General features: G+C 44.5%; 1 protein-coding gene across 5 annotated transcripts in view; it reads left to right on the forward strand.

The window, feature by feature from the left end:
* ARHGEF4 (Rho guanine nucleotide exchange factor 4) overlaps positions 1-27,916 on the forward strand; it is a 355,243-nt gene that overhangs the window by 49,053 nt on the left and 278,274 nt on the right. For all 5 annotated transcript variants that reach the window (XR_010590131.1, XR_010590130.1, XR_010590129.1 and 2 more), the window contains exon 3: positions 5,594-5,695. Coding sequence is in view for 2 of the 5 variants with exons in the window: in XM_024103274.3 (XP_023959042.2) it covers positions 5,594-5,695 (102 nt within the window). In the remaining 3 variants the exon portion in view is untranslated. The remainder of the gene's footprint in view (positions 1-5,593; positions 5,696-27,916) is intronic.

Consider the following 27,916-nt stretch of genomic DNA (forward strand, 5'->3'; position numbering starts at 1 on the left):
CTCTGGCCCCGGGCCCAGGCATGTCTAATTCCAGTCTTGGCAACCCCATTAAAACAGGGTCACGACCCACTTTGGGGTCCTGATCCACAATTTGAGAACCGCTGCTCTAAGCTATTTGTTATTGTGTTGAAAATAGCTAAGATGTTGTGAGAAACAATCAGTCCTTTTTTTTTATTGGTGTCCTCAAACAATAGTCCATCTTTCCTCTTCAAGATCCCATAGTTTTGGTTGAGCAGAGCTAGATGCAACTACCTTTGGAGCCTATCCGGGTCACTCCTTTGCCTGACTGCAGGAGTTGCTGTGGTGCAATAGGAGATGCTACCTCTGCCAGAGGTTGAATCAGGTACTCCTGTGGTGCCTGAATCCCCTGCTTTGTTGACCTGGTAAGCAAAGAAACAGACCTAGAAATCAATCTACAGGACCAATGCTTCAGCATGTTCCCAAACTGCATTTTGAAAGGTCTTGTGACACCTCTTTTGAAACACTATTGGAAAGGATGTAAAATGGAGCAACTGTCAAAAGTTAGTTAAGTTACTGGTCAAACACCTGACAATGCACACGATTTTCTATTGTTGCCTTGTAAATGTTCTGTAGCCAGCTGTAGAGACCCTAGGTACTATTAGCCAGCTCAAGAGCTATTTCTAAATCCATACTGAAGAATTTCATAGTCTGTTCCTCCTAATTTACTAAGCACCGCATTAGTTGCAAGTGGCACTGTCTATAACAAACACTCCTTTACGCAGTTTATCGTCAGTTAGAAACATGTGTTGGCCATTGTGTGTAGTGGTATATGTGATTTCTCTTTCTAATTTGCTGTCTTCCACTAGAGGGCAGTTGATAAAGGGAGAGTGCTATGCTGACCTGGCTAAAGGTGAGACCGAAGTTAATTTGATGCTAATTACTTTGATTCAAATTTCCTCCCTAACCAGATGTAGGCTCTTTCAACAATCTACTACTGTATTGTACACAGGGAATGCGTCTGATAATTAAACATTTCCCCCTAGAAAATCCATCCTCATTCTTTATCTGAGTTTGATACTGTACAATTATAACACCTTCAAAAGATGAGTCTGGGAGCTTAAATTCATAACTCTGCTAATCATGGACTCAGTAGAAACACTGGTTTTATGTCTCATTACAATATATAACCCACTAATTTTCCTTTGTCTTCTGATTGCAGAGGTGTTAATTGTCCACTTCATTTTGAATGGTTTCTTGCAACACGTGCTTATGCTTAACTATCTGTTTCACCTTGTATTTAGCTGTGACACTCTGATTTCCTTTCCCAGTTTAGTCCTAGACTTGAAGGAGAGCTCTGTAGAGCTTGAAAGCTTGTTTCCTTCACCAACAGAAGTTGATTCAATAAAGGATATTATGTCACACACCTTTTCTATATAATATCCTGGGACTAACACCGCTACAACAACATTGCACAATTAGTCATTTGTGTTTCTGGATTAGTTAAAGGCTAAAGTCTAAAATCCAATAATACCTCAGAAAGATGTATTTACACTGAACTCCATTCAATACAGACTTGGCACATTTTCTGTAGTTTAAGGTGGAAAAAAATGAAATGAACTGTTCACACAGAATTCAGCATTCCTCCTTTCATAGCATGAATCCATTTTGCTGCCCAAACAGTAAAAAACCTATGACAAGAGACTGCTATGGAATCAGCATGTAAAAATACATGACATGATGGTACAATATTTGATGAGGAAATGCGGGGTAATCGTAAGTGATTTAACCACAGTGAAGTTATCCTGCCTTTCCTCACGAGTAAAGGTAAATGCCATGAAAGATCAGCTGCTATGTATTCTCTAGGTAATGGACTCAATATCAATCTGTCCCCACACTTTTCACACCCTGTGATGGTGTGGTGTATTTTTGTTGTCATGAGTATAGAATGTTTATATTAATCACTGAAGGCAGAGCCAAGAGGGAGTTATGCCAATCTTTCCAAGCAAGTGGAAATAAACCTAGCAACATCACATAGTTTGCTTGTGCGATTTAGAGTCAGTCTAATCTTTTTTTTTTGTTCTTCATTTTGTCATTTTCATAAATCCCTTCTGCTTTCTTCTCCTTTTGAAATATGCTCTTCGTTACTATGAGCTCACGCCTACAGACCTTATTCGGTCAAAACCCCGATTGAGGCCCATGGGAATTTTGTTGAAATAATAACAGATGCAGTTTCTATGGAAATAGATATGACATTAGTATGGGTGGAGATTAGCGGGGTCCATAACTGAAGTATACATTATGTATATTTTAATTCTATGAAACCCTCTCCCCCCACCCAAACTTCATTTACATGGGAGTAGGCCTCATCTTCCCTGCTAAAAAAGGTGTGTTTTTTACCTCATGGTAAAACTGAAGTGCCATGTCTTCACTGTGTTTTTATCTTGGGATAGTTCATGCACGTTAGTTATCCTGAGGTAAAAGATGTACCATTTTTAGCAGTGAAGACAAGGCCTCAGTGTGAAATCCCCTCAGCACAAGCCCTAGATAACAAGGGAAGAGCAAGTTATGGGCACTTCTTAGCCCTACCATAGTACCGAAAGAGCATGTTTCCACTGACAGACTGCACTTACCTTCCCCCTATCTCCAGCTGCTAAGAAAACTTTACACACTGCATTAATCTCCCTCTGAATATAACACAAAACCCTTATTTACGACCTCATATTTCCCTCAAAAAGGCATAGCACATGGCACACTTAACCTGTGTGCATGTCACCCCTGAATGTGTGCTGATGTTGCCAAAGTTGTAATGAAGGCTTTGCATTGTCCCGTGAGGGAGATTGTTGTGTTGAGGCATCCCGTCACTTGTTCTTTGCTCTTCAGTGTTTGCCTTGGGGGATGTCACACTTAACCAGCCTTAATCCCCTTCACCTAAGCACAGCTAGTATAGGATGGTTATGGAAAAACATGCAAAGGGGTGGGGGCAGAGATGTTGTCCTCTCTATGGCCTGTGGGGATATGGAGAGAGCAGGTATGGTTGAAGTGGGGAAGGGGAGAGGAAGAGGGGTTGGGTGGCTAACTGTGTGTATGTGTATGGAGGCCAGTTTGTCAATCCAGCAGCACAGTGTCTACATACCTGGGGTATGGGGCTCCTGTCAAGTGCCACAGCTCCTGAGAACAGAGGAGCCTCTGCCAAAGCTGCAGAGCTTCAGAGGCTGGAGAACCCCCGAGCACTAGAACTTGTAAGTGTCTCTCTTGCAGGCACCTCTGCTGCTGCTCCACAACTGAGCTGAGGTTCATGGGATTGACAGTTTCCTTACTAGTCTATGAAGTATAGACTGTGGCTCTCTTCTTTGCTAGCGGTGGCCTCACTCTCACAGAGCAAGCAGAGCTCTTAAATGTACTGCATTTCAGCTGAGTCTTGCTTCCAGTTTTGGCTAAGCAGGAGAGGGCAATATCCCCAGCAAACTACCTTGTATCTTAGTGGACGTTGTCCTGGGCTGGAATGCAGGCGATCACAAGTTCAAATTTCATCTCTTCTACTCCCTGCTTTTTATATTTCTATTAACTTTACTACAGAAGCTGAGCAGTACCTTACACCCCTACCTTAGGAAGCAGCCACCCAATTTTACTAGTAAGTTAACAGAGAGGTTTTATAAAATCATTTCTAGCTCCATCCCCTCAAGCATCAGAAGGGATCCACCAAACCTATACGCTTGGCTATGTGTCTAACCACTAGGCAACACTCCCTTTCCAGAGAGTTGGCTAGAGAACAAACCCTATTAATTACCCATATGAGGGGTATTTATGTTTGAACATAGTAGAACTCCTACTTTCCAGTATTTTTAATGGCTTAATTCACAGTGAAGAAATATTTTTAAAAACAGCTTTTGATTTAGTCATCTTGAAAACAAAGGGAAACAGGGCAGCCATCTTTGCAAGGAGTATCTATTCCCCAAGTAGTAGAGAGGCCATTTTTACTGGAGGTCTGAGCACCTGCAATCCTATTAGGTAGCTTTAACCCCTCATAAATTTTGGCCATTTTAAGTAAGGAGAAATTTTGAATAAAGTATGAAAGAAGGAAAAAACAGACTCTACTAAATTGCAACCCAATTTTTAAAGGGTACATTCTGACAGTGTATTTTAGCTGTATGAAAATTCTGAATGAACATAAAACCAGTCACTAGTCAGTTGGGTACTATGATCTGTTTAAAGTTAAGTCTAGGTTCTTAAAAAATGTCTGCTGTTACATGTAAGAAAACTTTGTCTGACTTTTTGACCTAAAGACTCTAGGTAAAAATAATTCCTAGTATCAGCAGGCCTGCTGAAAGCAATTCTGAGCCCCAGGGCAGAACAGTCAACAGGCCCCCACACACACATAAGTTGCGGACGCGATCTGCCTGACATTTGGGCAATGCTGCGCCTGCGCTAGCTGGTGCCCAGCGAGCTGCTGGCCGCAGTCTTCTGGCACAGCCAGGGGTTCCACATGCCTGCCTGGTAGGGTTGCCAACTGTCTAATTGCGCAAATCCAAAGACCCTTGTCCCACCCCTTCCCTGAGACCACGTCCTTGTACCACCCCTTCTCCGAGGCCCCTCCCCCTGCTCACGTCATCCCCCCTCCCTCCATCGATCACTCTCCCCCACCCTCACTCACTTTCACCAGGCTGGAGCAGGGAGTTTGGGTGCGGGAGGGTGTGCAGGGTGTAGGCTCTGAGAGGGAGTTTGGGTGCGGGAGTGGGTGCGGGCTCTGGGAGGGGGTTTGGGTGCAGGGGGCGGGCTCTAGGCTGGGGCGGGGGGTTGTGGTGCAGGAAAGGGTCAGGGGGTGGTGCTTACCTTGGGCAGCTCCTGAAAGCAACCAGCACACCCCTCTGGTAGTGGCTCCTAGGCAGGGGGCCCAGAGGGTCTCATGCACTGCTGCCCGCAGGCACTGCCCCTGCAGCTCCCACTGGCTGCAGTTCCCAACCAAAGGGAGCTGTGAAGTCAGCGCTCAGAGTGGGGGCAGTGTGCAGAGTGAGGGCAGGCAGGAAGCTTGCCTTAGTCCTGCTGCCGGTGGCAGCGGCCAGGGCCCCCCGGGTCCTTTTAAATTGCCTGGGCCCCTGGGCAATTGCCCCTTTTGCTCCCCCCCCCCCTGTTGGTGGGCCTGAGTATCAGATAACTTTTTGTTTGCACATTACTTAAAAGACTGCTTTGAGTCTAATTGTTTCTGTGGGTTAGAATAACTGAAATTATGGTATGTTATTGTGAAAGAAATAAAATGACAGTTATAAGTAATTGGCAATGTCTGTTATCCGTGTAGGGTACGATGCTAGTTATGACAGAAAGGCCTTAGGCTTACAAGGATCTGAATGGGCAGATTCAGTTACAGGAACTGGCTATAAGTTGTTATTAGTGATTTCGGCTTCGGGAAGCACTGCACCCACAATTAGGGCTGGCCTTTCCAAAGAGTTTGATAATGTTTGTTGTTCTCAGTGGGAGCTATTGGATTCTGAACTGTTTTGAAAATCTGCCCTATAACTCATAGCCACATAGAGTTCAAGAAATCTGTTTCTATACACAAGCATGATAGGGTGTGGTAGCACTGGTGTGTCTTTGGTACCCAAAGGGTTAACTCCAGCGTGGCTTTCTCCTTGTACAGGTGCTCAGAGGAAGTGCCACAGGAGGGACTGCTGGAGTGACAGAAGAGGAGACTACTTCTAAGAAGCCAAAGCACCATACCCAAGTGCTGAGTCAATTTCAGGTGGGGGAATCTCCTTATGTTTTATGTTGGTAATTTATTTTCGTTCGTGGTGAAGTCAGATGGACTCTGTGTGTGTGCACGTGTGCAGGGGTCTGCCCATATGGAGCTCATTAGAAAGCTGGGGTCTTAATCTGTGTTCTTCCACAGTTTTAAAAAGAAGAGAGATTTTCTCCTCATGAGGGTTATAGGCTTTGCAAGAAAGTCTGTTGCTTTTTCAAGATGGCTCAGGACTAGTCTCAGGAGATGTATGATCAACTACCTTACAATCACTATAGGTGCTTTTAGGAAATTTAATGCAAGAGTAAATGTATATAGTAAACATTCTTTCAAAGTCAGCCAATACTAAAACTAAATATGCAATCCTAATTCTACCCATTGTTCATAATCTTTGAAGTTTGATAGTTTTTATGCAACCATTCACTAATTTTTAAACACGGTAAACCAAAATGTAATTTTATGACTCATTTGAAGACAATGCAAGCTAGATGTGCTGAGCCCCTCACAGGAGCAGGCCCTATAAAAATATAACATTTAGGGTTCAGTGGTTAATGTCATTGGGTGGCTGTGTATAATGCTGCACAACTGTGAGTTATTTGTAGGGAATTGTGGTTACTAATATCAAAGTACCAATTTCCCTCCAGTTAGTCCTGCTTTCATTTCGGTTCAAATGCTAGATTAATGGAATTGCTCCTGGGTAAAGCAACTGTACAATTCTTGCAGTTGCAGAAAATCATGGTCATAAATACAGTCCCGTTTGGTAGCTGATTTGCTAGCCTATTACATTAATTAGCTAGGTTTATCACATTAAACAGACTTGGTATACATCAGTAATGGGATAGTGCTAGTAATATTCTCAGAGGTCTCTTTTCCCTCTATCTCCCATAGGTACTACTGGGTACATCTACACAGTGAGCAGCAGTGTGTCTCAGGGCAGGTCTTCACTACGAGGGGGGTCGATTTAAGATACGCAAATTCAGCTACGCGAATAGCGTAGCTGAATTCGACGTATCGGAGCCGACTTACCCCGCTGTGAGGACGGCGGCAAAATTGACCTCCGCGGCTCCCCGTCGATGGCGCTTACTCCCACCTCCGCTGGTGGAGTAAGAGCGTCGATTCGGGGATCGATTGTCGCGTCCCGACGAGACGCGATAATTCGATCCCCGAGAGATCGATTTCTACCCGCTGATTCAGGCAGGTAGTGTAGACCTAGCCTCAGACTCAGGGTCAACAGAATTAGTCTTGTGAGGCTGAACTATGGGGCTAAAAAGAGCTATATGGATGCTGTTGCTCTCTAGGCATCAGTATCCAAGTCACAATGTCTACACAGCTGTATTTAGCACCATAATCCAAGTCTGTCTGCCCAGGGTCTGAGACGTGCTGCAGCTCACTGTGTAGACATACCCAGCATTGCCACAGTATCTGAGCACCTCACAATGTTTGATGTATTTACCCTCACAACACCCCTGTGAGTTAGGGAAGTGCTGTTATCCCCAGTTTACAGATGAGAAGCTGCAGTATGGAGGTTAAGTGATTTAAGAAGTCTGATAGAGCACAGGATTCCTTTTCTTCACAAATCACGTAGCCTTATTTAAAAATGTCCCTCTCTAGTCATCTTCTGAGTCAAATTGTATTGTTTATCCAGGAACTATTCAGTGGGCAGTAACTCCCTGCTCATGTGTGGTTCTGAGGGGAAGGTCTAATTTGAGAGGAAGCCCAATTTAGAACACAATTAAAAATGAAACATAAACCTATTAACAATGCTAATTAAGACTCAAAGCAAAGCTCACTAGCCATTTATTGCAGGTTGCCTGCTTGCTAGTTCATGTCCTCTTTCAGCGCATAGCAATTAAAGGATATTAATATTTAGCCTCTTCATGCTAGTGAAATTTAAACAGCATGCAATTATCTCTGGCAATTTAAATATTAAATATTCTATTGAAATCCTGCAATTTCAGGCTGCAGATACATAAGGGTATCCCCTTCTGTATGTTCTCATAATTACAGCAACAGGCTGTATACTGTAGATACTTGCTTCAAAAAAGTTATAAGGGCAACACTCGATATTAAGTTATCCTGCATGCAGGGCCGGCTCTAGGCACCAGCAAACCAAGCACATGCTTGGGGCGGCAGATTTTCAGGGGTGGCATTCCGGTCATCTTTTTTTTTTTGCTTTGGGTGGCAAAAGCCTAGAGCCAGCCTTGGCGGCAGCAGCAGCGCATCATGTGTGGGGGGTGCCCTGGGGCCACTGCAGTTCGCGCCATGGGAGAGCAGCGCCCGCACCTTGTGGCTGGGCCAGGCAGGCTCTGAGCGGGGGACACTTGGGCTGGGGGCTGCCCCGCGGGGCACAGGGAGCCGCCTGCAGATGCCGCAGGGCGGCCGCCCCCCAGCACCGCAGCCGGGGTTGGGCGAAGCGGCCCAAGCTGCCCAGGGACTGTGGCAGGGCGGCCAGAAGCAGCAGCAGCAGCAGGGCCATAGAGGGCAAGGCGCTGCCGTGCGGGGCCTGCTTCCCGCTCTCCAGGGCTCCGCTCCCTCTGGGGCTACCCTGCCCCGACTCCTCAGCCCCTTGTCAGGGCCGTCCCCCAGCTCTGCCCTCCCGGGTCCCGGCCAGTCCTGGAGGCGGGAGCCCTGGCTGGAGGGACCCTGGGCTGAGGCACAGCATGGGAGCCTCACTGCTTACGCCGACCCTGCCAGCGCTGGACTAGCTGGAGGCGAGGGGGGAGCAGAGGGAGTCAGCACTAGTGCGGGGGAGCCCAGGGTTGGGGCGGCAGGGGGTGTGTGTGGGGGGGGAGAGAGCCCAGGGCTGGGGGGACAGGGGTGCGGGTGGGGGAGGACACTGGTGGGGGGGGGGGGGAGTGAGAGCCCAGGGCTGGGGTGGGAGGCAGCCAAAAATTGTTTTGCTTGGGGCGGCAAAAAACCTAGAGCTGGCCCTGCCTGCATGTTCCCTGAAAAAAGAGGTACTAAGATAAACTAGTGTTCATGCAAAACCAGTTGCACAAGACTTCCAGCTGAGAATTTAACTTGCTTCTTTATGAAGAGTCTTGAATGATTTCTTCAAAATAAAATAATCTTTTCTGCTTGCTTTTAACATGGGAGATGATGGGTCCTCTTCCTGCTGGAGAACTTTAACAAGATTTTTGGAGGACCTAAACAGTAATGTCTTACAAGGGTAAATTGTACTTTAGCTCACTTCCTCCCCCTGAAGGGAAAGATTCTGACTTAAATTGTCTGCAGTTATGGTCCTAGCCTTGCAGCAGCCCACTGTTCATGTCCTCCAAAGATCATTGCAAGGTCATCCAGCAAAAATTGAGTACTTGATATTTCTGACATTGCAAAAGAAAAAATCAAGCAGGAGAACTCTTTTGGTAAGAGAAACATGTCACATTTCAAATGTTAAAAAGGTTGTGAGTACTGGTCCAATTTGCAAGTGAGTGCATAAAGGTAGCCTCTTAAATTCATATTGATGTATCTAAATAAGTGCTGAGCCATCGTGCCCCTTTTAGGTAGGTGCCTCCATGTGCATATAGGAGCCTATCTGTAGACATTCATGTTTGAAAATTTGGCCGCTGCTTATACTTTGTTCCTTCATAAACAATAAGACTAACCAAGCTCCCCATCCCTATGAAGAGTGAATGAACTGTCATTAATCCAGAGCCATTTTATACTCCAGGCATTACTGCACTTTGCCCAAGTCACTTACTTTGATTCTGGAGTTATACTCTAACATATTAGGACAATTTACGTAATCAGAGTTTTTGCAAGGAGGATTTGGTATCTGTAGCATTAGGCTCTGGGCTCAGTGATGATTGTTTTTAAAATGTAGCCTTGGCACTAAAATGTTCAAAGGTAATTTTCTGCTTCCCTGGCTTCTTCCATAACTTGGATGATCCATATCCAGTTTCTCTGACTAGAGACATAATTTTAACAATATTGTTTCTTGTCTCAGTGTCCACATCTCTCAGATTTTCCATGTCACGTCATTAAAACTTGCTATGAAAATGTCATGGGATTACAATGAAATTATTCAGCCCTTTCCTGGAGGCCAAAAAATGAAGTCTCTTGTAAAAAAAAAAAAAAAGGGAATGTGTTTTTTAATGTGTCTTTCCAGTTCTTTAACCTTATTTTGAATTTCCTTGCTTTTGTGAATTAAAGTGGACCTAAATATATCAATACAGTCACTTTCTGCCCTTGAACATTGTTTTGGCTTATGCTTCCAATGTCTTGTATGCAGTAAACTCGTCATCACATTGTATCTACAGAAAAAGAGGGTCTTGAGTAAGTAGAAAGATGCTACAAAACAAATATTGTGTAAGTCACCATGGAAGCTTTCAGTTGCTTGGGACTGCTCATAAACTCCTTGTTGAATGCTCTATGTACAGGATATTCAGTGTTACCATCTTGAATAAATTTCATTTAGCTGCTTCTTGGTTTCATATTATACTATATATGTGATACATGAAATCATGGTATAATTTGGTATCTGAACCTCTTTGAATATTAATATTGTAAAGAACACCAGCAGCGATCATCAATGTGTTGCAATGGTTGGCATGTCTAGCATACGAATTGCTTGAGATCCAACTGCTTCCACTTCTTACAGCACACAAGAAAATTAGCTGGTAACTTCTTTTAAGCCCACCCTATGCAGTATTGCGGCTGCCTTCTGCCTCTGGAATATAGAATTAGAACTTGTCTGTACACAAGAACTGAAGGTAGCCCCACTATATAGCTAACTAACAGATGCACTTCCTGATATCACAATTGGAATCTAGGTCATATTCTGAGAGAAAACTACCAAACAGTTTGAAGTTTGCAGCTCACTTTTTCACAAGAGCACTACTTGTGTATTATAGGATATGCAATACTTAAGGTGAATGAAGGCTAGAGCCTCTCATATCTGGATTTGCTTGGTGGTCAGTCAGATTATTACTGTATATGAAATATTTCAATGCCTGTAAATCTGGTCTCCTGCTCTGTGGATACTACGGTCCCACTATACAGTGGGTAAAACAAGGGAAGTGCTGCCATACGTAGAAAGGGGAAGGATGCAGGAGACCAATACCAATGGTTTGGGCTCTCTGTGCCATAGAGCTGGGCTCCATCCATGATGGTATGGAAAACTATTGGAGATTGATTAGGGTTGCAGCCAGTGGATTTCAAATCTACTTGCTGACCTTCTCTTTTAGGAAGGTTGTAGCCCTCGGCGCAGGATTCTCCCCTTCAAAGGGCATTTCTGTGGTTGGGATTCAGCCCATCACAGCCTGTTCACTCAAACTTGGTGCAAGGAAAGGATCTGACCCATTGTAAAATAGCTGAGCTATCACTATCCTGGGTACCTCAGGCCTGTGGCTCTATCGTGAACTTACAATGTGGCACTTATTGTGAAGAGTCATTGAGAATAATAGGGTTTCATATCGTACACGTTGCTGCTCTGCCCACCCAAACTTAACATTGCCTCCTAAAGCTTGAAAAGAGACACACACAAGTCAACATTATAAATTTCTAGGCAATTAACGAATACCACTAGTTGTTCAAGGGGGTCAATTTCCAGTGTCCTAGTCATCTATCTTTTTGACCTTGGTACTTAGCCAGTGCAAGTGCCTGTTTATAACTACTTCAGCCTCTACCAACCAGAGCAGGCCTGAGCTAATGATGAAGATTTGAAGGTGTGTTTTCCATTAGCAGTTATGTGAGCCATCTAGCTTCCCATAAGTAAAGTCTTGTAATATTTGTTTTCAAATCATTTCCCTGCTACTGTCTGTTATCCATATTAAAAACTGGTTGCTCTTAAAATATTGTTATTGCTAATTCATTAAATAATAGCAGTACTTCAGCAGGTAGCTGTAAAAATAATTTATAACCTGAGAAAAATGCAAGTAGCAGTTAATAGAGGGAAACAATAAAGGCAAACTTCATGTATTGTGATAGTTGATTCTATGAAGACACTTGCTCTGGCACTGCTACTGGATAACAAGACTGCGTCTGCTAAACTGCATGGTTGAATATAGGAAAGGCCTAATATTCAGCTTTGTGGAAAAGCTTTAGCATACTGTGATAGTTTTGGCACCAGGATGAACTTGTTGGTCTGAAATATGAGCAGCAGTGAACAGATCTGCTCTCAAGTGGTTCTAGCTGTGCAAGTTCTATCCAAAAACACGCAGCAATGTTTTCATTAGCTTGCAGCTCACAATAAAACTCTGGAATCTGTAAGCACTCAATCTGTGCTTCTCCAAGTTAATTCGTAGGACTCCATTGTGACCCCAGTATGTGAGAGGGGGCATGGAGTGAGCCACAGCTGCAGTGCAGGGGACATCACCATTAAACCATTGCTCTCACCAGAGTGCAAAGACTATATGAGTTAGTACCACTAAGAGCTGGGCAAGAGGTTAGCATTGTGGTTGGGCCTTCTTTGGATGGAGGCAAGCATCATAAGAGCTCAACAGAGCTCTGGATGTTTGATTTAATATGCGTGATAACAGAAGGGGTCAATTTTGCAAAGATTAACCTCCCATGGAAATGTCACAATGAGGAGATGGAGGAAGAGTAAAATTCCTGGTGGAGCAAAAGGTCTGGATATGTCATTACTTGCATGATTTCAATTATTGACTCCTCCCATTATACGCACATGGAAATCTGTTGTTCACACTCTACGTGCTCTGTCACATCCTCCTTTTAGAACATAAGAACATAAGAAAGGCCATACCTGGTCAGACCAAAGGTCCATCTAGCCCAGTATCCTGTCTACTGACAGTGGCCAATGCCAGGTGCCCCAGAGGGAGTGAACCTAACAGGCAATGATCAAGTGATCTCTCTCCTGCCATCCATCTCCATCCTCTGACAGATAGAGGCTAGGGACACCATTCCTTACCCATCCTGGCTAATTTGACCACCATGAATTTATCCAGTTCTCTTTTAAACTCTGTTATAGTCCTAGCCTTCACAACCTTCTCAGGTAAGGAGTTCCACAAGTTGACTGTGCGCTGCGTGAAGAAGAACTTCCTTTTATTTGTTTTAAACCTGCTGTCTACAATTGCCTTTTACAATTGTATACAGGTAATTACACTGTTAATCAGTCACTTAAATGCCTACTTGCACTGTCACTCAAATGAATACACAGACAGAGGGCAGAGTGTGCAGAAAGCCTTCCATTGAAGTACATCTTCAATATTAAATGAGTCCCTCATGTAGCCTGAGTGGTGTAAGTCTTCTGGCACTAATCAATGGCTGAGTTTGAATTCTTAGCTGTTAAATTAATAGATTCCAGCTGCAGTCAATAGACACATAGTTAATCCTTGAAACACATAGTAAACATATGACAATGCATTGGAACAGCCAAGACATAAATAGCATGAGTTTTTGGTGCTTGAAACAGAGATCCCAACGGATGGTCTCTAAAGAAGTATCTGTTCCACAGCTGTAACTTCATTTGTTCAGCGTAGTTCTCACACTATTAAGGCATTGTTTTTGTAAAACTTTAAAAGTGTGTTAATTTTTTGTTGAATTTGTACTGCTCACAAAATGCATGGACTAGAGAACGGCATGATGTGGGCAGGAACTCTGCGATCTTCCCCCTCTCTTTCTACCTATGCACCTCAGTATTGACCTGAAACTGCCCCTGCTATTCCCCTGCCAAGCATCATCTTTGCCCACACTGTTAATTTTGCAGAATTGTGTGCTTTGTATTCTTCTGATCTGGACAAATTGGGAGGGGATGGGGAGGGAGAGAGGACTATTAAGATCAAATTCCCGTCATTACCTAAATCAGGATTTTTAAATGTTTGAGTTCATAGTATAGTGTTCTTTCAACAATTGCTGCCTAAGGTATTGGCATTCAGTCAATGAGTGTTTACAATATATCTGAGCTCTCAATTGGTAATATGGATAGCAGCTGGTAGCAAGGTGCCCAGAGGAATTGATACTACTAACTACATAGTTTAAATCCTTGCCAAGAGTTCTACTAAATAAATTGTACATAATTTCTTATTTTAATCTGATTTCTGTCTGTGCTTAATTTATTATGACATTTGAGTCTTTGACTGTTTGGGGGATTTCCTGGAGAGATAAAAAGCTTCAGAAAATGTCTACATTACAAAATCGTCAACTTAATTTACATCAGCATACAGCTGCTGCAGTAATTACATTGCTTGTGAATGTCTACACTTTGCTCTTTGCATTGGTGGTGCATGTCCTCACCAGGAGTGCTTGTATTGATTGTATTGTCAGTGCGAAGCAATCTGGGATGGCTCCTGAAAGCCAGTGTTAGATGAGGTAAGCAACGCAGTGTCGACACTGACATTGCATCAACCTAACTACATTGACCTTGACTCTACGCCACTCATGGAGGTGGAGTGATTAAGGCAGCATAAAGAGGCAGTTACGTTGGTGGGAGTGAAATTTTAGTGTAGACCCTTCCATAGTTAGGTCGATGTAAGTGTAGTGTAGACCAGTGGTGTAGTGTAGACCCAGTACTGTCCCATCGGCAGTGCTGCCCAGCTAAGGCAGGCTAGTCCCTACCTGTTCTGACACTGCGCTGCGACCCGGAAGCGGCCAGCAGCAGGTCCAGCTCCTAGGCATTGGTTCCCGGTCAATGGGAGCTGGGGTGGGGCCATGCCTGAGGGTGAGACCCACGCAAAGCGCTTGTGCACCTCCGCCTAGGAGCTGGACTTGCTGCTGGTCACTTCCAGGGTGAAGCACGTTCTGCGGTACCAGGACAGGCAGGAAGCCTGCCTTAGTTCTCCCGCTGTGCCACAGACCAGGAGCCACTCGAGGAAAGTCCGTGCCCCAATCCCCTGCCCCAGCACTGAGCCCTCCCAAACCCAGAGCTCCTGCCTGCACCTCAAACCCCTCAACCCCGGTCCCACTCCAGAGCCTGCACCCCCAGCCCCGAAACCTGACCCCCTCCTGCACCCTAACCCCCAGCCCTGAGGACCCCCAAGCCCAGACCCCCCCTGCTGCACCCCAGAGCCTGCACCCCCAGCCCAGAGCCCTCACCTCCTCCTGCACCACAGCCCCCTGCCCCAGCCCAGAGCCACCTCCCATACTCTGAATCCATCATTACAAGCCCCACCCCACAAGCCTCACCCCTGCACCCCAACCCTCTGCCTCAGCCCTGAGCCCCTACCACACCCCAAACCCTTCATCCCCAGCTCCACTGGGTTATGGGCATCGACAATTTTCTTCAACTGGGTCTCCAGAAAAAAAGTTTTAAAGCCACTGGTGTAGACCAGACCTTGGTCTCTAAGAAGTAGTGAAGGAAAGGTGATTGGAGCCCACCCATAAGGTTTGTTGCTTGTTGAACTGTGGTTCAAAACTCTAATGAGGCATACCCCACATGAGTAAGAGGAGCCAAAGGTGACTGGAGAAGTAAGAAACATAATATACAGGGAAGAATGTAGACAATGTAATGTGGATGGAAAAGGAGATATAAGAAGGAAGAGAGAGAAGATGGACATTGAAGACCATGTAGGAAAAAGCATGCCACAATTTGCTACAGGAAAGAGTGCAGCTAAAACAGGAAGGTGGGGGAGCAAGAAGGCAAATAAGTTACACTTCTATCTTTTTAAAAGGTTGACAAAATCTGCAGTAAGCAACTCTATTCCCATACGCTGAAGAGTCTGTGGCTTTGGGTTTTGTGGCTGCTGGCTCATGGGCTTAGTCCATGTGTAAAATGTGAAGTGTGTAACAATATATGACAGAAATGCTACGTACAGCGTATAGTCAGATTCTTTCTGCTGCACGTTGAGCCCCACATCCTCCATTACTATTTTTAACCTGGCCCATGTGTCATGGGTTTTGGTTTTGACTGGTTCAAAGCTCTGTAGAATAGCAAAACAGCCATCATGGATCAAGCAAGGGCTTATTCACTTCTAGAATATAAGTGCCTTGTTTATTTCTCTGTTGTGAAGTAGTTAGTAGGGTGACCAGACAGAGAAATGTGAAAAATCAGGACAGGGAGTGGGGGGGGGGGGGGGGGTAATAGGTGCCTATATAAGAAAAAGCCCTGAATATCGGGACTGTCCCTATAAAATTGGGACATCTGGTCACCCTAATAGTTAGTGACTGAAGAACTGGCTCCCTCTTGAACACTGGATTACCTTGCAACCTCGACTGCTTTTAGCAGAATTTCTTAAGAAGTGCCACAGGAGCTTATCACAGGGTGACCCAAGAGTCTGTGGCAGCTTATCCGTATCCCCAGACTTGTGTGTGGGCATGCCTTGTCTGGAACTCTTTCCCTCTCATTGGCAACCAAATAATTTCCTTTTCCAGTCAAATCCCTTCTTAGAATACTCTGCTTCGCACTGCCTCATAACCCTCCAAGATTAGAAAAACAGGTATAAATATCATGCATCTTGAAATTTTGGACCATCATCCTACCTGCATTACGTATTTGAACTGTGCCTGATAGTGAGCAAGTGTTAGATGTGCACTGCCATTGACACCAATGGGGCTCTTACCATTGGTTTCAATAGAATCAAGCTTTCAGACTGTAAACTCCTTGGGGGCCATCTGGTCACACATTGACTCAGGGCTCAGTAAATAGCCTGAATCCTATGGCTGATACAAGGGCTCTGACCTAAAATCAAGTTAATGTCTCATTTTTAACAACATTGATTACAGCTGTATTTATTTTTACTCTCCTGACCAAACACATTAGGCTGCTAATGCACAACATTGGATTGTATTGGTTACTGCTCAAGTGCTCTGAGTTAGTGAAGCGCCGTGGCACTGAGGGCAGTTTGTCTGGTGTTGATGCACAGAGTATGCTGTGTGCTCCTCCCTCTGCTGCAGGGATTGACTCTTGTGGGCATTCTAGGCTGCTTTTCAGAATAACTTTGAAGCAATGCCTTGTGGGTCAGGGAATGCAGGGGTAGAAAGAGGCATAGAGCAGGGTTCATAATGACTAGCAGGCTGGATTCTCAGTCGGGCCTGAGCAGAGTGCAGATCCAGGGTGCGGTGGGGTGGTTGTGATTCCTTGTTCTGTGCTGCTCAGCTCTGACTTAATCTATGGCTGATGAGGTGCTGCTGTAACTTCATGCTGGTGGCTTAAGGTCCTTCAATGACCCTATGCCAGGGGTGGGCAAACTATGGCCCGGGGGCCACATCCGGCCCTCCAGACGTTTTAATCTGGCCCTCAAGCTCCTGCTGAGGAGTGGAGTCCGGGGCTTGCCCAGCTCCAGCCAGGAGCAGGGTCAGGGACTTGTCTTGCTCTGAGCGGCTCCCAGAAGCAGCAGCATTGTCCCCGCTCCGGCTCCTATGCATAGGGGCAGCCAGGGGGCTCCGCATGCTGCCCCTGCCCCAAGTGCCACCCCTGCAACTACCGTTGGCCAGGAACCACAGCCAATGAGAACTGCAGTGGCGGTGCCTGCGGACGAGGCAGCACACAGAACTACCTGGCTGCACCTCCGCATAGGATCCGGAGTGGGGACATGCTGCTGCTTCTGGGAGTGCTTGAGGTAAACTCACCCTAGAGCCTGCACCCCTGACCCCCTACCATGCCCCAACCCCATGCCCCTCCCTGATCCCCCTCCCATCCTCTGAACCCTTTCATCCCAGCCCAGAGCACTCTCCTGCTCCCCCAACCCCTCATCCTCAGCCTCCCCCCTCGAGCCCTCACCCCCCCTCCCCAGCCTGGAGACCCCTCCCGCACTCTGAATTCCTCATTTCTGGCCGCACCCCAGAGCCCATGCCCTAGCCAGAGCCCTCACCCCCTCCCGCACCCCAACCCCCAATTTTGTGAGACTTCATGACCTGCCATACAATTTCCATACCCAGATATGGCCCTTGGGCCAAAATGTTTGCCCACCCTTGCCCTATGCCATTGGACGACTGAAATAGAAGAGCTCTTCTCTGCTGTGCTCCCCATATCCTTAGTCTGTGTCCTGGCCTTGCACTGACACTGTAATTTAGAGGTGGAAGGGATGGCTGGCATAGGAGATGGCTATACTGCCTCTGCCAGCTTTATGCCAGTGGAGCTTTCCTCAAGGCAAAGGAAATTCTCAGCTGGCTAGTTTATTTGTTTTGCACTGTACGCATTTACTTCAGTTGCAGTAGTACATCTGCCTGCAGGGAAACATAACGCATAGGGAATCCATATGGCATAACCTTTCTCCAGCATCTGTTGAGTAGTAAAATAAAGGCAGTGAGGCTGGGAAAGCCTGGTGTAATCCTGAATGACATTCTGCTTTAAGAAATGTGGCCATGTACAAACATAGTGCTGCCCAAGACCTAGTTTGACTGTTCTCAGGCAGTTTGAAGCAGAATTCTGTACCGAATTGTCAATCAGTGGGCATCTACTAGTCTTAAAGGACCTACTTTTCTCAAAACTTAAACACATGTCAAATATAAATGGAAATGAACCTCAAAAAACAGGATTTGTTGTTTTACATTAATCATCCTGTTCTCTTTGGAAAGGAATACAGATTAAAAATGCATTGTGTGCTCAGACTTGTTCAGTACTTGATTCCTGTCTGATCTGTGATCAAAGGCAAACTAACTGCTTCTGGAGACTGGGATGGAGTTCTCCTTCATGGCTTTGAGGTTTAGCAGCTAGTAAGGGGGGAAAACAAACCAGTGAACAACCAATCACACAATCAGTACAGTTCCATATAACTGTTTTAATAACTTCTCTTCACTGCAAACTTAGTTCTGAGTAAACTAGGATTTCAATTGGTAGCTTAGGAGCTCCAACATCCAGAACAAAACCTTTAACTCTGATTCAGGAGACAAATGTTTGAATCCTCTTTAGAGCATGACTGTCTCCAGGCTTTTCTATTCTTCCCTTCCACACTCATGTGGGGACCTACATCCATCTCCTTGGTGCCAATATGGAGACACTGGTCAGTGTTGAGTGGGCTCCACATCTTCAAGTATATAACTCAAACTTGCTAAGAATTCTGTTTGCTGTTATGTTACTGGCACTAATCTATATCAGTTGTGTTTAATGTTAAAAGTAATTATTTATTGTTCCAAATGCAGTAGCTGTATACCACATGGGATTTTTAAACTAACAAATATCTGCAATGTTTTCTAAAACAATAGTAATCTCTCTCTTTTTTGGACTAGAAGGCCAATATTTAGGTCCCAAGTTATTTGTGGTTTTCAAAACATTAGACTGGGCTAGGGTGACCAGACAGCAAGTGTGAAAAATCGGGACGGGGTGGGGGATAATAGGAGCCTATATAAGAAAAAGACCCAAAAATCGGGACTGTCCCTATAAAATCGGGACATCTGGTGACCAGGGCCAGCTCCAGGCACCAGCCAAGCAAGCTCGTGCTTGGGGCGGCAGATTCTACAGGGCGGCATTCTGCCCAATCCTAGGGCAGCACGGCCGCTTTTTTTGTTTGTTTGTTTGTTTTTGTTTGCTGATCCGGCCGCCCTGTAGGGGGCGGCAGCGCAGAGGAGGGGAGCGCCCTGCTGGGAGCGGGCTGCGCACTCTGTCTGCCCCAGCCAGTGCCAGGTCTGTAGCAAGCCCGGCAGGCAGCCCACGTCCTTCCCTCCCTGCCGACCGGAGCAGCGCAGAGCCCTCCCGGCAGGCGGTGCGGCGTTAGGGCTGCGTGGCGAGCGCCCCACTGAAGCCCTGGCCTCCCCCGTTCTCTCTCTCCCCCTGCTAGCCGGGGTACGTCTGCAGTGCAGGGAGTCCCCCTGCACCCTGGCTCCGGCCGCCCCAAAGGTTTTGTTTTTTCCCCCTGCTTTGCTGCTCTGGCTGCGCCGCAGGTTTTTTTTGGGGGGGGGGGGGAGGCGGCAAAAAAGCCAGAGCCGGCCCTGCTGGTGACCCTAGACTGGGCTCAAGACAGCTAGCTTTGATTTCAACCACTGCAATTTACAAGAGATTAATTATTTGCCTCCCTGAAGGAGTGGTATGTTTGGTGGACAACTTCTCACTCCTTTTGCAAACTATCCTCTTCAATAAGGACAATACAAAAAGCACATACTGCACTATAGCATAACAAGTCTTAGGAAATGGAGAGGAACTTCTCAGTGCAAAGATAAGGAGGTGACTGTAATCTTTAACATTTTGCTGCATCTTTTCAAAAACCATCTCTGACCATATAATGGGCTACAGTAAAATGGCACCAGCCCGGCATCTGGGTTCGTGCTGCTTTTTAGCTTCTCCAGTAGTTTTGCCCAGTAAAGTTTTCCTTTCAAAAAAGCACCTCAGTTAGGGGTAGGGGAATAGCTTGTGCAATGCGGTTTCTCTTCTGGTTATTTTCCTCAATACAGAGGATATGCTGTTGCTGGTGGCAAGGTTCTCTTTGCAAGCTACATAACTTCTGCTCTGGGATCGATTGCTTTTGCCGTCTCTTTTTAACTTTAGTTTAGGTCAGGAATCATTTTGTCTCCTCATAAGATACAAATATATCAAAGATTCAAAGAAATTAGATAAATGTGAGAGAGCTCTAGCCTTCAGCAGGAAGGAAGAGGAAACCGTGAACTCTTGTGTGTTCAGTCAGTTCCTAGTGAATTTGAAAGCTGGAGGGTCAGAAATGTCAACAAGGCTGGTGTAAGAATAAGGAGTATTAATTTTATTACAGCCAAGTGTTCAGCTTTTTTTGAGGAAATGCACATCTCTGCAAGCAGGGTTTTCATTCTAGGTCAATATTTCTACAATCATCTCTTTAATCAGGTATTTTTCTGTCTAATAAAACATTGCTGATACATTGCATGTGTAAATGTGGGAGGTTTTCTTCCTGTATAGATGCCTAAGTATCTAAATTCACAAGAAGAATTAAGCCTTATATATTGAAACTTTTTTTTTTTAACTTGCTCGGGCTAGTGTCATGATTCACATGACGAGACCAATGTAGAAACTGCTTTGACTTCTGACTTTGGGTACTTCTACACTTAGGGCCGGCTCTGGCTTTTTTGCCACCCCAGGCAAAAAAGCCTCCCGCTGCCCCCGGCCCCCTGGCGGGGAGCGTGGCCGGGGATGGCGCCGAGCCCGGCTGCGGCCCTGCTCTCCCCGGCCGGCTGGAGCGCCGGGGGGGCGGCGAGCCCGCCGCGGCCCCACTCTCCCCGGTGGCCGGAGCGCTGGTGGGAGGGCGGCGAGCCCGGCCGCGGCCCCGCTCTCCCCAGCGGCCAGAGCGCCGCCCCACTCCAGGTGCCGCCCCAAGCACAGGCTTGGTCGGCTGGAGCCAGCCCTGTCTACACTGCAGCCAGGGATGAGAATGGCAGCTCATGCAAATATACCCATGCTTGCTCTACTCTAGCTAGCTCATTAAACATAGAAGTGTACCTGGGCAGGGGGTCAAGCTGGCTTGTGCAACCCGCACAGAAGCGCATGACGCAGCATCTACTCTCCTAATTTTAGTAAGCTACTAGAGTACAGTTAATGTGGATATGTCTACATGACTACCATGCACACACCCAGCTGCAATGTAGATATACCCTTAGTCATTACACGGGGAACAGTTTGACAAAAGAAATGCGGTTGGGCTGAGGAGGCACTACTAACATCAACGGATGATTAGGTTCACCCTGCTGAGAGCTGGGGGGAAGTGCAGAATAGAAATAATTCTCTCCATCCTGGACTGACTGTTTCTAGTTATAATCTCCAGAATCTGTGACGTACTATACAGATGGAAAACTTCACTGCTGAGATTGCAGAAGGTAAATTCATAGTGCCTTTAAGAGTACTTGAACCAACATGTTGGACCGCATAAAGAATTACCTTTTGTGATAATAGGAACAGACTGGCCGGCCTTAGGGCAAATGTGCAACTACTAACAAAATGAAAATGGCTTGTATGATCAGAGAAATTAGATTAAAAGTCTAGGCGGTTGCTTAGTCTATCTTGCTCAGCCAGTGCAATTTGGTTCGCTGCAGTGGTCTAGTGTCACTTAGTCCCTGACCCGTGTGGGTGACTCCTCACCCACTACTCACTACTAAAGTCCCCATTGTTAGAAATGTAGAATTTTGTAGGGGTTTTTTTCAGTTCCAACTCCTCCCTTCTGTATTTTCATATGAAAAACAATGTGCCTGATGCAAAGTGAATTGAAGTCAATGGAAGTCTTTCTAGTGACTTAAAGGCCTTTGTGTCAGACCCTATGAAGAGAACATTAAGGCTGCACAGGTCAGAGCTCAGGAGACAGGAAGTGTAAATTAAAGTTGCATGTACCACAGTAACTCTGTTTCTTGTCTGAATGGTACTGTGTGTCTTTACTGATGTAGAGAAGATAACAAAATGTCTAAACTATAGATTCTAAGGGAAGAAGGAGAGCTAAGAATTCTTATGCCTTATGCACATCCTGCCTAATTACCATCCACAACCGCAGTCCCTGATCTTGGTAATGCAGAGACTTCTCTCTTCATGGGCCCCAGGGCGGTGTCTGACACCCCAAAAAATAAGAAGTTGGGGCATTTTCCAAGTCCCTCCTTTGCATTCCCAGCATGCACAGCTCATGGGATAGTATGTATCATCCCTTGAAGCCATAAGACTGGAATTATACCAGCAAACTGTTTCCCTACCTTCTCCTTTGTTAGAAATATTTATTTTAAAATCTCCTTAAAAGCTAGTGGTATTAAACTAATCATAGTAAAGTGGCAACTATCAAAATTATGGCCACAAAAAGTCTCCCTCCATTGTAGGCCTGGGGTTTCAATGAGAGTGGGTGCCCAATTCCCGTTGAAAATTCCAGCCAAGGTGTTTAGTTAGATTTATGTGCCTAACTTTAAGACACAAATTTGAAGTTTTTGGACCAGGTGTCTTATGTTGTCTGGTCTCCTAAACTGCAAGTTATTGGGCTAGGGTCCATGTCATCTTCTAAGTTTTGTACAGTGCTAAAAGTAGGTTAAAAATTAGTCTGTTCCGGCCCTGTCAAAAGACAATCTTCTGTATATGCATCTGAAGAAGTGGGTCTTTTAGCCATGAAAACTTATGCCCAAATAAATCTGTTAGTCTTTAAGGGGCCACCGGACTCCATGTTGTTTTTGTGGATACAGACTAACACGGCTACCCCCTGATACTTAATCTTCTATATTGTTTTTCTGTGATACAGTTATTCATTTCAACTGCCTTTCTCCTCTGTGATTTTAAAAAGACTACCTATTACCATGAGCAGAACATGATACACAAGGGCACAGAAAAATTCCCCATTAGCAGTGGCTACCCAGGTGTAACTGGGCAATAAATTCTTCTTGTTGCCTCAAAAGAGAATAAAAATCACTATTAAAGTAACTGAAACATCAGAATCTGATCAGTGTAAAAACTGATCACAGCAATTTGTAAAGGAATGTTTACCTAAGAGGGACATTTCTAGGGTAACTTCTGTATCTTGGGATATAGAATGAGGGGAAGAGGAGATTCGTGTAGACTGGATTTTGTACATAACGTAAGTCAGTTTAATTCATGTGGCAGATTCTCATCATGACTGTTAGGTCTATTCATAGACAGTGCACCTGTATTTCCAAGGAAAGTAAGAAGATTAATGTAACCCTATAATGGTATGTTGAGAGAGACATTCTGCAAAGGCCTAACTTGCTAGAGTCTTTCTTGTAAATCTCTTGTATGATTCAAAATTTGGTTCTCTTAAAAGTATTACAAGATTAGGGGAATGTCACAACTTGTACGTCTTTTTTGTGAAACAGAATAAAATGCACAAATCCTAAAGCATAATAACGTCTAAGCAAAAACACTAAGTGATTTACAAAAGGAACTTGGTTAAGACTAAAAATCCAGGCTGGTATTTCAGCCTATGAAAGAATACCTGACGCAGGCAAGAGAGTGAGTTAAGGACAGCCTCCGCTTGGAGTTTTAGTCTGAACTTTAAGTTTCCTGGTTTTTCTGCATTTAAGTGAAATGCTTGGGGCAGACTCACAACAATTAAATTCTCACATTGCAATTGTGCATGCAAAAGAGGCATCTATGCTTGCAAATAACATAATGGACCAAAAAAAAAAGAAATACTGATGTCATTTACACATGCCAGTTGGTGCTAATTAAAAAATGTAGCCCTCAATATTGTAATACAAATAGGTGGTTTTATTTCCCTTTTTATTCTTTAAAAAAAGTGAATCCTCTATGGTAGTAAGAATTAGACTGTATTTTAAAGGTGACTTCCCTCCTCAATTGAAGTAGCCTGATGTCAGGCCATTGTCCAAGAGTTCTCTGGCCTGAATCTTGTAAAGACATGACCTAGGGGATCAATTAATCAGTGAGGGCCAGCCAGGATAAATCAGTCTACATGCAATGTCTTTAATAAATAGGAAAACAGAATCCAAAAAAATTACAATAATTCCTTAGAACACATAATAACCCAAATGTCAATATTGCCAACCACAAGTATTCAAAAATCATGACTCAGGTCTCCAAAATTGAGATTTTAAAGATACGTTTTAGGTTTTTAGTTGCCTTCTGCTTTGAGTTTTTTCGGGGGGCTGTATTTTCGGCTTTTTTCCCCCCAACCATGAGGCCTAGAAATTTACTCTTTAAAAAAAAATATGAAAGCTGAGGTTCAGGATTCCAGAAGCTGGGGCTTTAAGAAAAGCACCAAGTTTTGAGATTTGCCATTTGCAAGAGCTAGGAAGACAACTTTGTTAAAGCAAAGCTGTCACTTGGTAACGAGTGCACACTATGCAGTTTAAACCACAGTTTGTATTGCATTTGCAGGCTAATGCTAACACTCAAACCAAATTGCTTGCCTGGTTTCTATTAAGTTAGGTGTGTAGTGACATGAGCAATCACAATCCTAACTTTTTGTGCTGTTACTTTTTCTGCAATTATTGTGAGTGTGTAAATGGCTAAATGGGACTTGCCCTTCAGATACCTGTATGCGTATGTTACTACAGTAATCAAAACATAGATCTAGCAGTTTAGTTTTTAAAAAAAATACTGTAGTGGCCAGGGCTTTGGAGCTGTGCTCCAGCTCCGCTCCAGCTCCAGGCAAAAACCTGCAGCTCCACCGCTCCAGAGCTGCTCCGCGCTCCAGCTCCGGGCTCTTCTCCAAAGCCCTGGTAGCGGCTGTATGAAGATGCTCAGGGGTTTGGAATCTTAGAATTAGTCCAGGGGAGATGGATTAATGGATAAAGCGTAGGTGATGCAGTCTTTGTGAGTGATTGCACAGAGATGCACACACACTGTGCACTGCGACAGAGAATACATTGCTTGTTGTAAAGGTTTTATTGGTATGACTTTTGAATGGCTGAACCACTCAACACCAGCTATCGTAAATGAAAAACAGATTTAGGCTGCTGGTGCTGGTGCCTGATAATTGAAATAATGTATAAGTACTCCCAGTCTGAGACATTATGTATTAGGTCCTGTGTAAACCACAAGGGTTGCCAATTTTGGTTGGAACTATTCCTGGAGGTTTCATCACATGACCTTATCTTTAATTAAAAATTAATCTTTAATTCCTGGAGACTCCCAGACAATCCTGGAGGGTTGGCATCCCTAGATTTCATGGACTGCACAGAAATTGTGATACCGTGATCAATCTTGGTCTGACCTTGATTCCCTGCTGGGGCAGAGCCCCTTCTCATGACTGCTCATGCTGCAAGTGGTGGGTACTAGTCTCAGCTCCGCGGTAGCCAGTGTTGCAGTGCTTCCCTTCGTTCTGTTGGGACCCGCTCCTGGGCATGCCGGGCTGGGGTTCCTAATCGCCATAAGTTGTCAGGGTCATGCCATGGGCGGGCTGGACAGGAAGCAGCAGCAGTGGCCTGGGCTGGAGCTGAGCACGGCGCAAGCTAGGCTGTAATCCCTGTCCTGGGTCAGGACAGGCCAGGAGGCCAGTGCCATGTAGTGAGACACCACCCCCTCCCCCCACACCTACCTGGCCTGCCACTCCACTCCACTCCCAGTCCACCACCTTGGGGATGAGACAGTCCACTAGCCACCCCCAGGCGACTGCAACCTCATTTACATATCTTTAGTTTTGAGTAAATTATAAATCTCTAAAGCTCGCAACAAAATATGGACAGGTCCTTTACCACAAAAGCATAAAATGCCTACTACAGAGGCATAAATAAAAGCCTACATAATCTCATAATGTATGGGAGAGAAAAAAATTTACATAAACTTAACTTGTTTTTACCCTACAATACCGAAATGCAAAATGCAACATTCCATCCAGTTGTCTTCACCTTTAGGGATAGACAGAGGGCTCATGCTGTTGTCTTCTCCCCCTTTAAATGACTGTAGTAAGTTTAATACCCATTAATTGAGATTGCTGTTGGCAAAAACAGAAGCTGGGAGGGAGGGGGGAATGTAAGTGAACATGTGCTGTGCTTTCTAGTTTCACTGGTTACCAGTTCTTTTAGCAGAGCTCACAAATAGCCATTCTTGCTTTAGTTTCTTTAGCAAATACAATGGCATCACTCTGGGCATGCCTAGTAGAAGTGCTCTGGAGCCAGTAAACTGTGAACAAACCTGTTTGCATTGCTGTACTGTACAGCACAGCACAGATAAGCCCTAATTGTTATGCAACTCCTTAGCATAAGCTCCTGGCATGGCTCATATGCTTCTCTTGTACTAAGACTGTCCAAAATAGCAACAAGAAAGCATGTAACTAAAGACACAGCAGGAGTGTAGGAATTCACACAGGCCTCGGATGTTGTAAGGATTGAACGATTCCTCATTTTTTAAACCTCCAAAAATGCTAAGTATAATGTATTTTCTTCGGAGCTTCTTCAAGGTAAGCAATTTTTACTTTTCCTAAGCATGTGTGTGCTTTGCCAAGAAGGAAACTAGCTGAGAAAGCTTTGTACAGGAATGGGGAAAACTGTGTTGCAGTGTCTGATGCCCAGTAACTAAGTGCACTCACTAACTTTGTATTAACATTTTGATTTCTAGAAAGTTATGTTCTGCTACAATGAAACGGAAAACACTCTGAGGTTTTGAGCCAGGGAAATTCTTATTAATTCAAACAGCAGATTTTTACGATGCAAGCCACTTTCAGAAACAGGGAGTAGTTGGCAGCAACTTTCAACAGATCCAGTGATGCATTTTCTGAGACACAAACCAATTGGAATTCATTATTCTTACATTTCCCTGAAGCCTTTATTGCACTTTAAACATACTTAAGCATAAGTGACAGGGAACAAAAGCATCATCGAAAAATATTTTGTTTAAATAAAATAGAACATCAAAAGTTGCAGATAAGCATAATCTTAGGTAGTTACCTATTCTGTTAACATACCCTTCCCAAATTCAGAAGCTAAGTAAGGGAAACTGAATTATCCCGGTGCAGTTTCATTATACCTGATATCAAATAGCATGATAGAATTGTACAGTTATATGACTGAACTTCTTTTACTGTCATCTGATCGATAAAACTAACAGTTGGAGATTTGAGAACAAAATCTAATCAGTGATATAGCACTTAAGCATTGCAGTGTCAATGTTTGTGACAGGATTTGTTAGATGTGTACATTGGCATGCCTGATAGATGATCAAAAATGTAAGGTGTAAGGAAGGTAAAGTTTAAACACTAACAGTTATTGGATTGATTACTGGTCAAATGTGCTTTCATAACTTAGAGTGCGGTAGGGAATTATGCTAATTTGAAGGCAATTCCTTAGAGAATAAAATGCTGGCAATTGTATGAAAACTAACTTTCCATTGTACTGCCATTTTTACTTATACATCTTCAAGTCAAACTAACTTAGCTATTCTGCGGAATTGTTACTCTAGTGTAAAAACAGCAGTAATGTACCACACAACATTGCTGAAACTGCGTCTTTATGGGAAGTTTAAATGGGAAATCAACTGTCTCCGCATTCAAAACAGGGAAAGGTTTCACTTTGGTCTTTAAACAGGTAGCTGTGATGCAGCTCATCTCTTGGACCTGCTTTCACCATCCTTTTTGTAGTAAATTGACTGTATTTTAAAAATAAAAGTGTGTAATGTATGTAGCAACATGCTTTAGGATTGCAAATAAACACCTGCTCCACATTGAAGCTCCTTTCTTTAACCTGCTCCATTTGGTTGGAAAAGTTCTGTTTGGGATAGCAAACTAGATCAAAAAAGACTGAACCCTTTATGCTGTTATAGAGAGTGGAAGTGAGGGACACACAGACAGACAGACTCCTTTGAGAACAGAGTAGGAGGATTTTTCTGCATCAGTTGCACAGAATTATTGACTCATCAGGCTCATGCCAAAGCTTGTCAGGTGACAACATTGGACTTGAATAATGGTTGGCACAAAACGCACACTTGCTATCTAGTGGTCGTCAATGTAAACATTTTATGTTGGCTTGGCAAAATATCTTAAACATTTTGTAGATACAAAA

Source organism: Chrysemys picta, chromosome 9 (assembly GCF_011386835.1).
Source record: "Chrysemys picta bellii isolate R12L10 chromosome 9, ASM1138683v2, whole genome shotgun sequence".
Classification (NCBI taxonomy): Eukaryota; Metazoa; Chordata; order Testudines; family Emydidae; genus Chrysemys; species Chrysemys picta.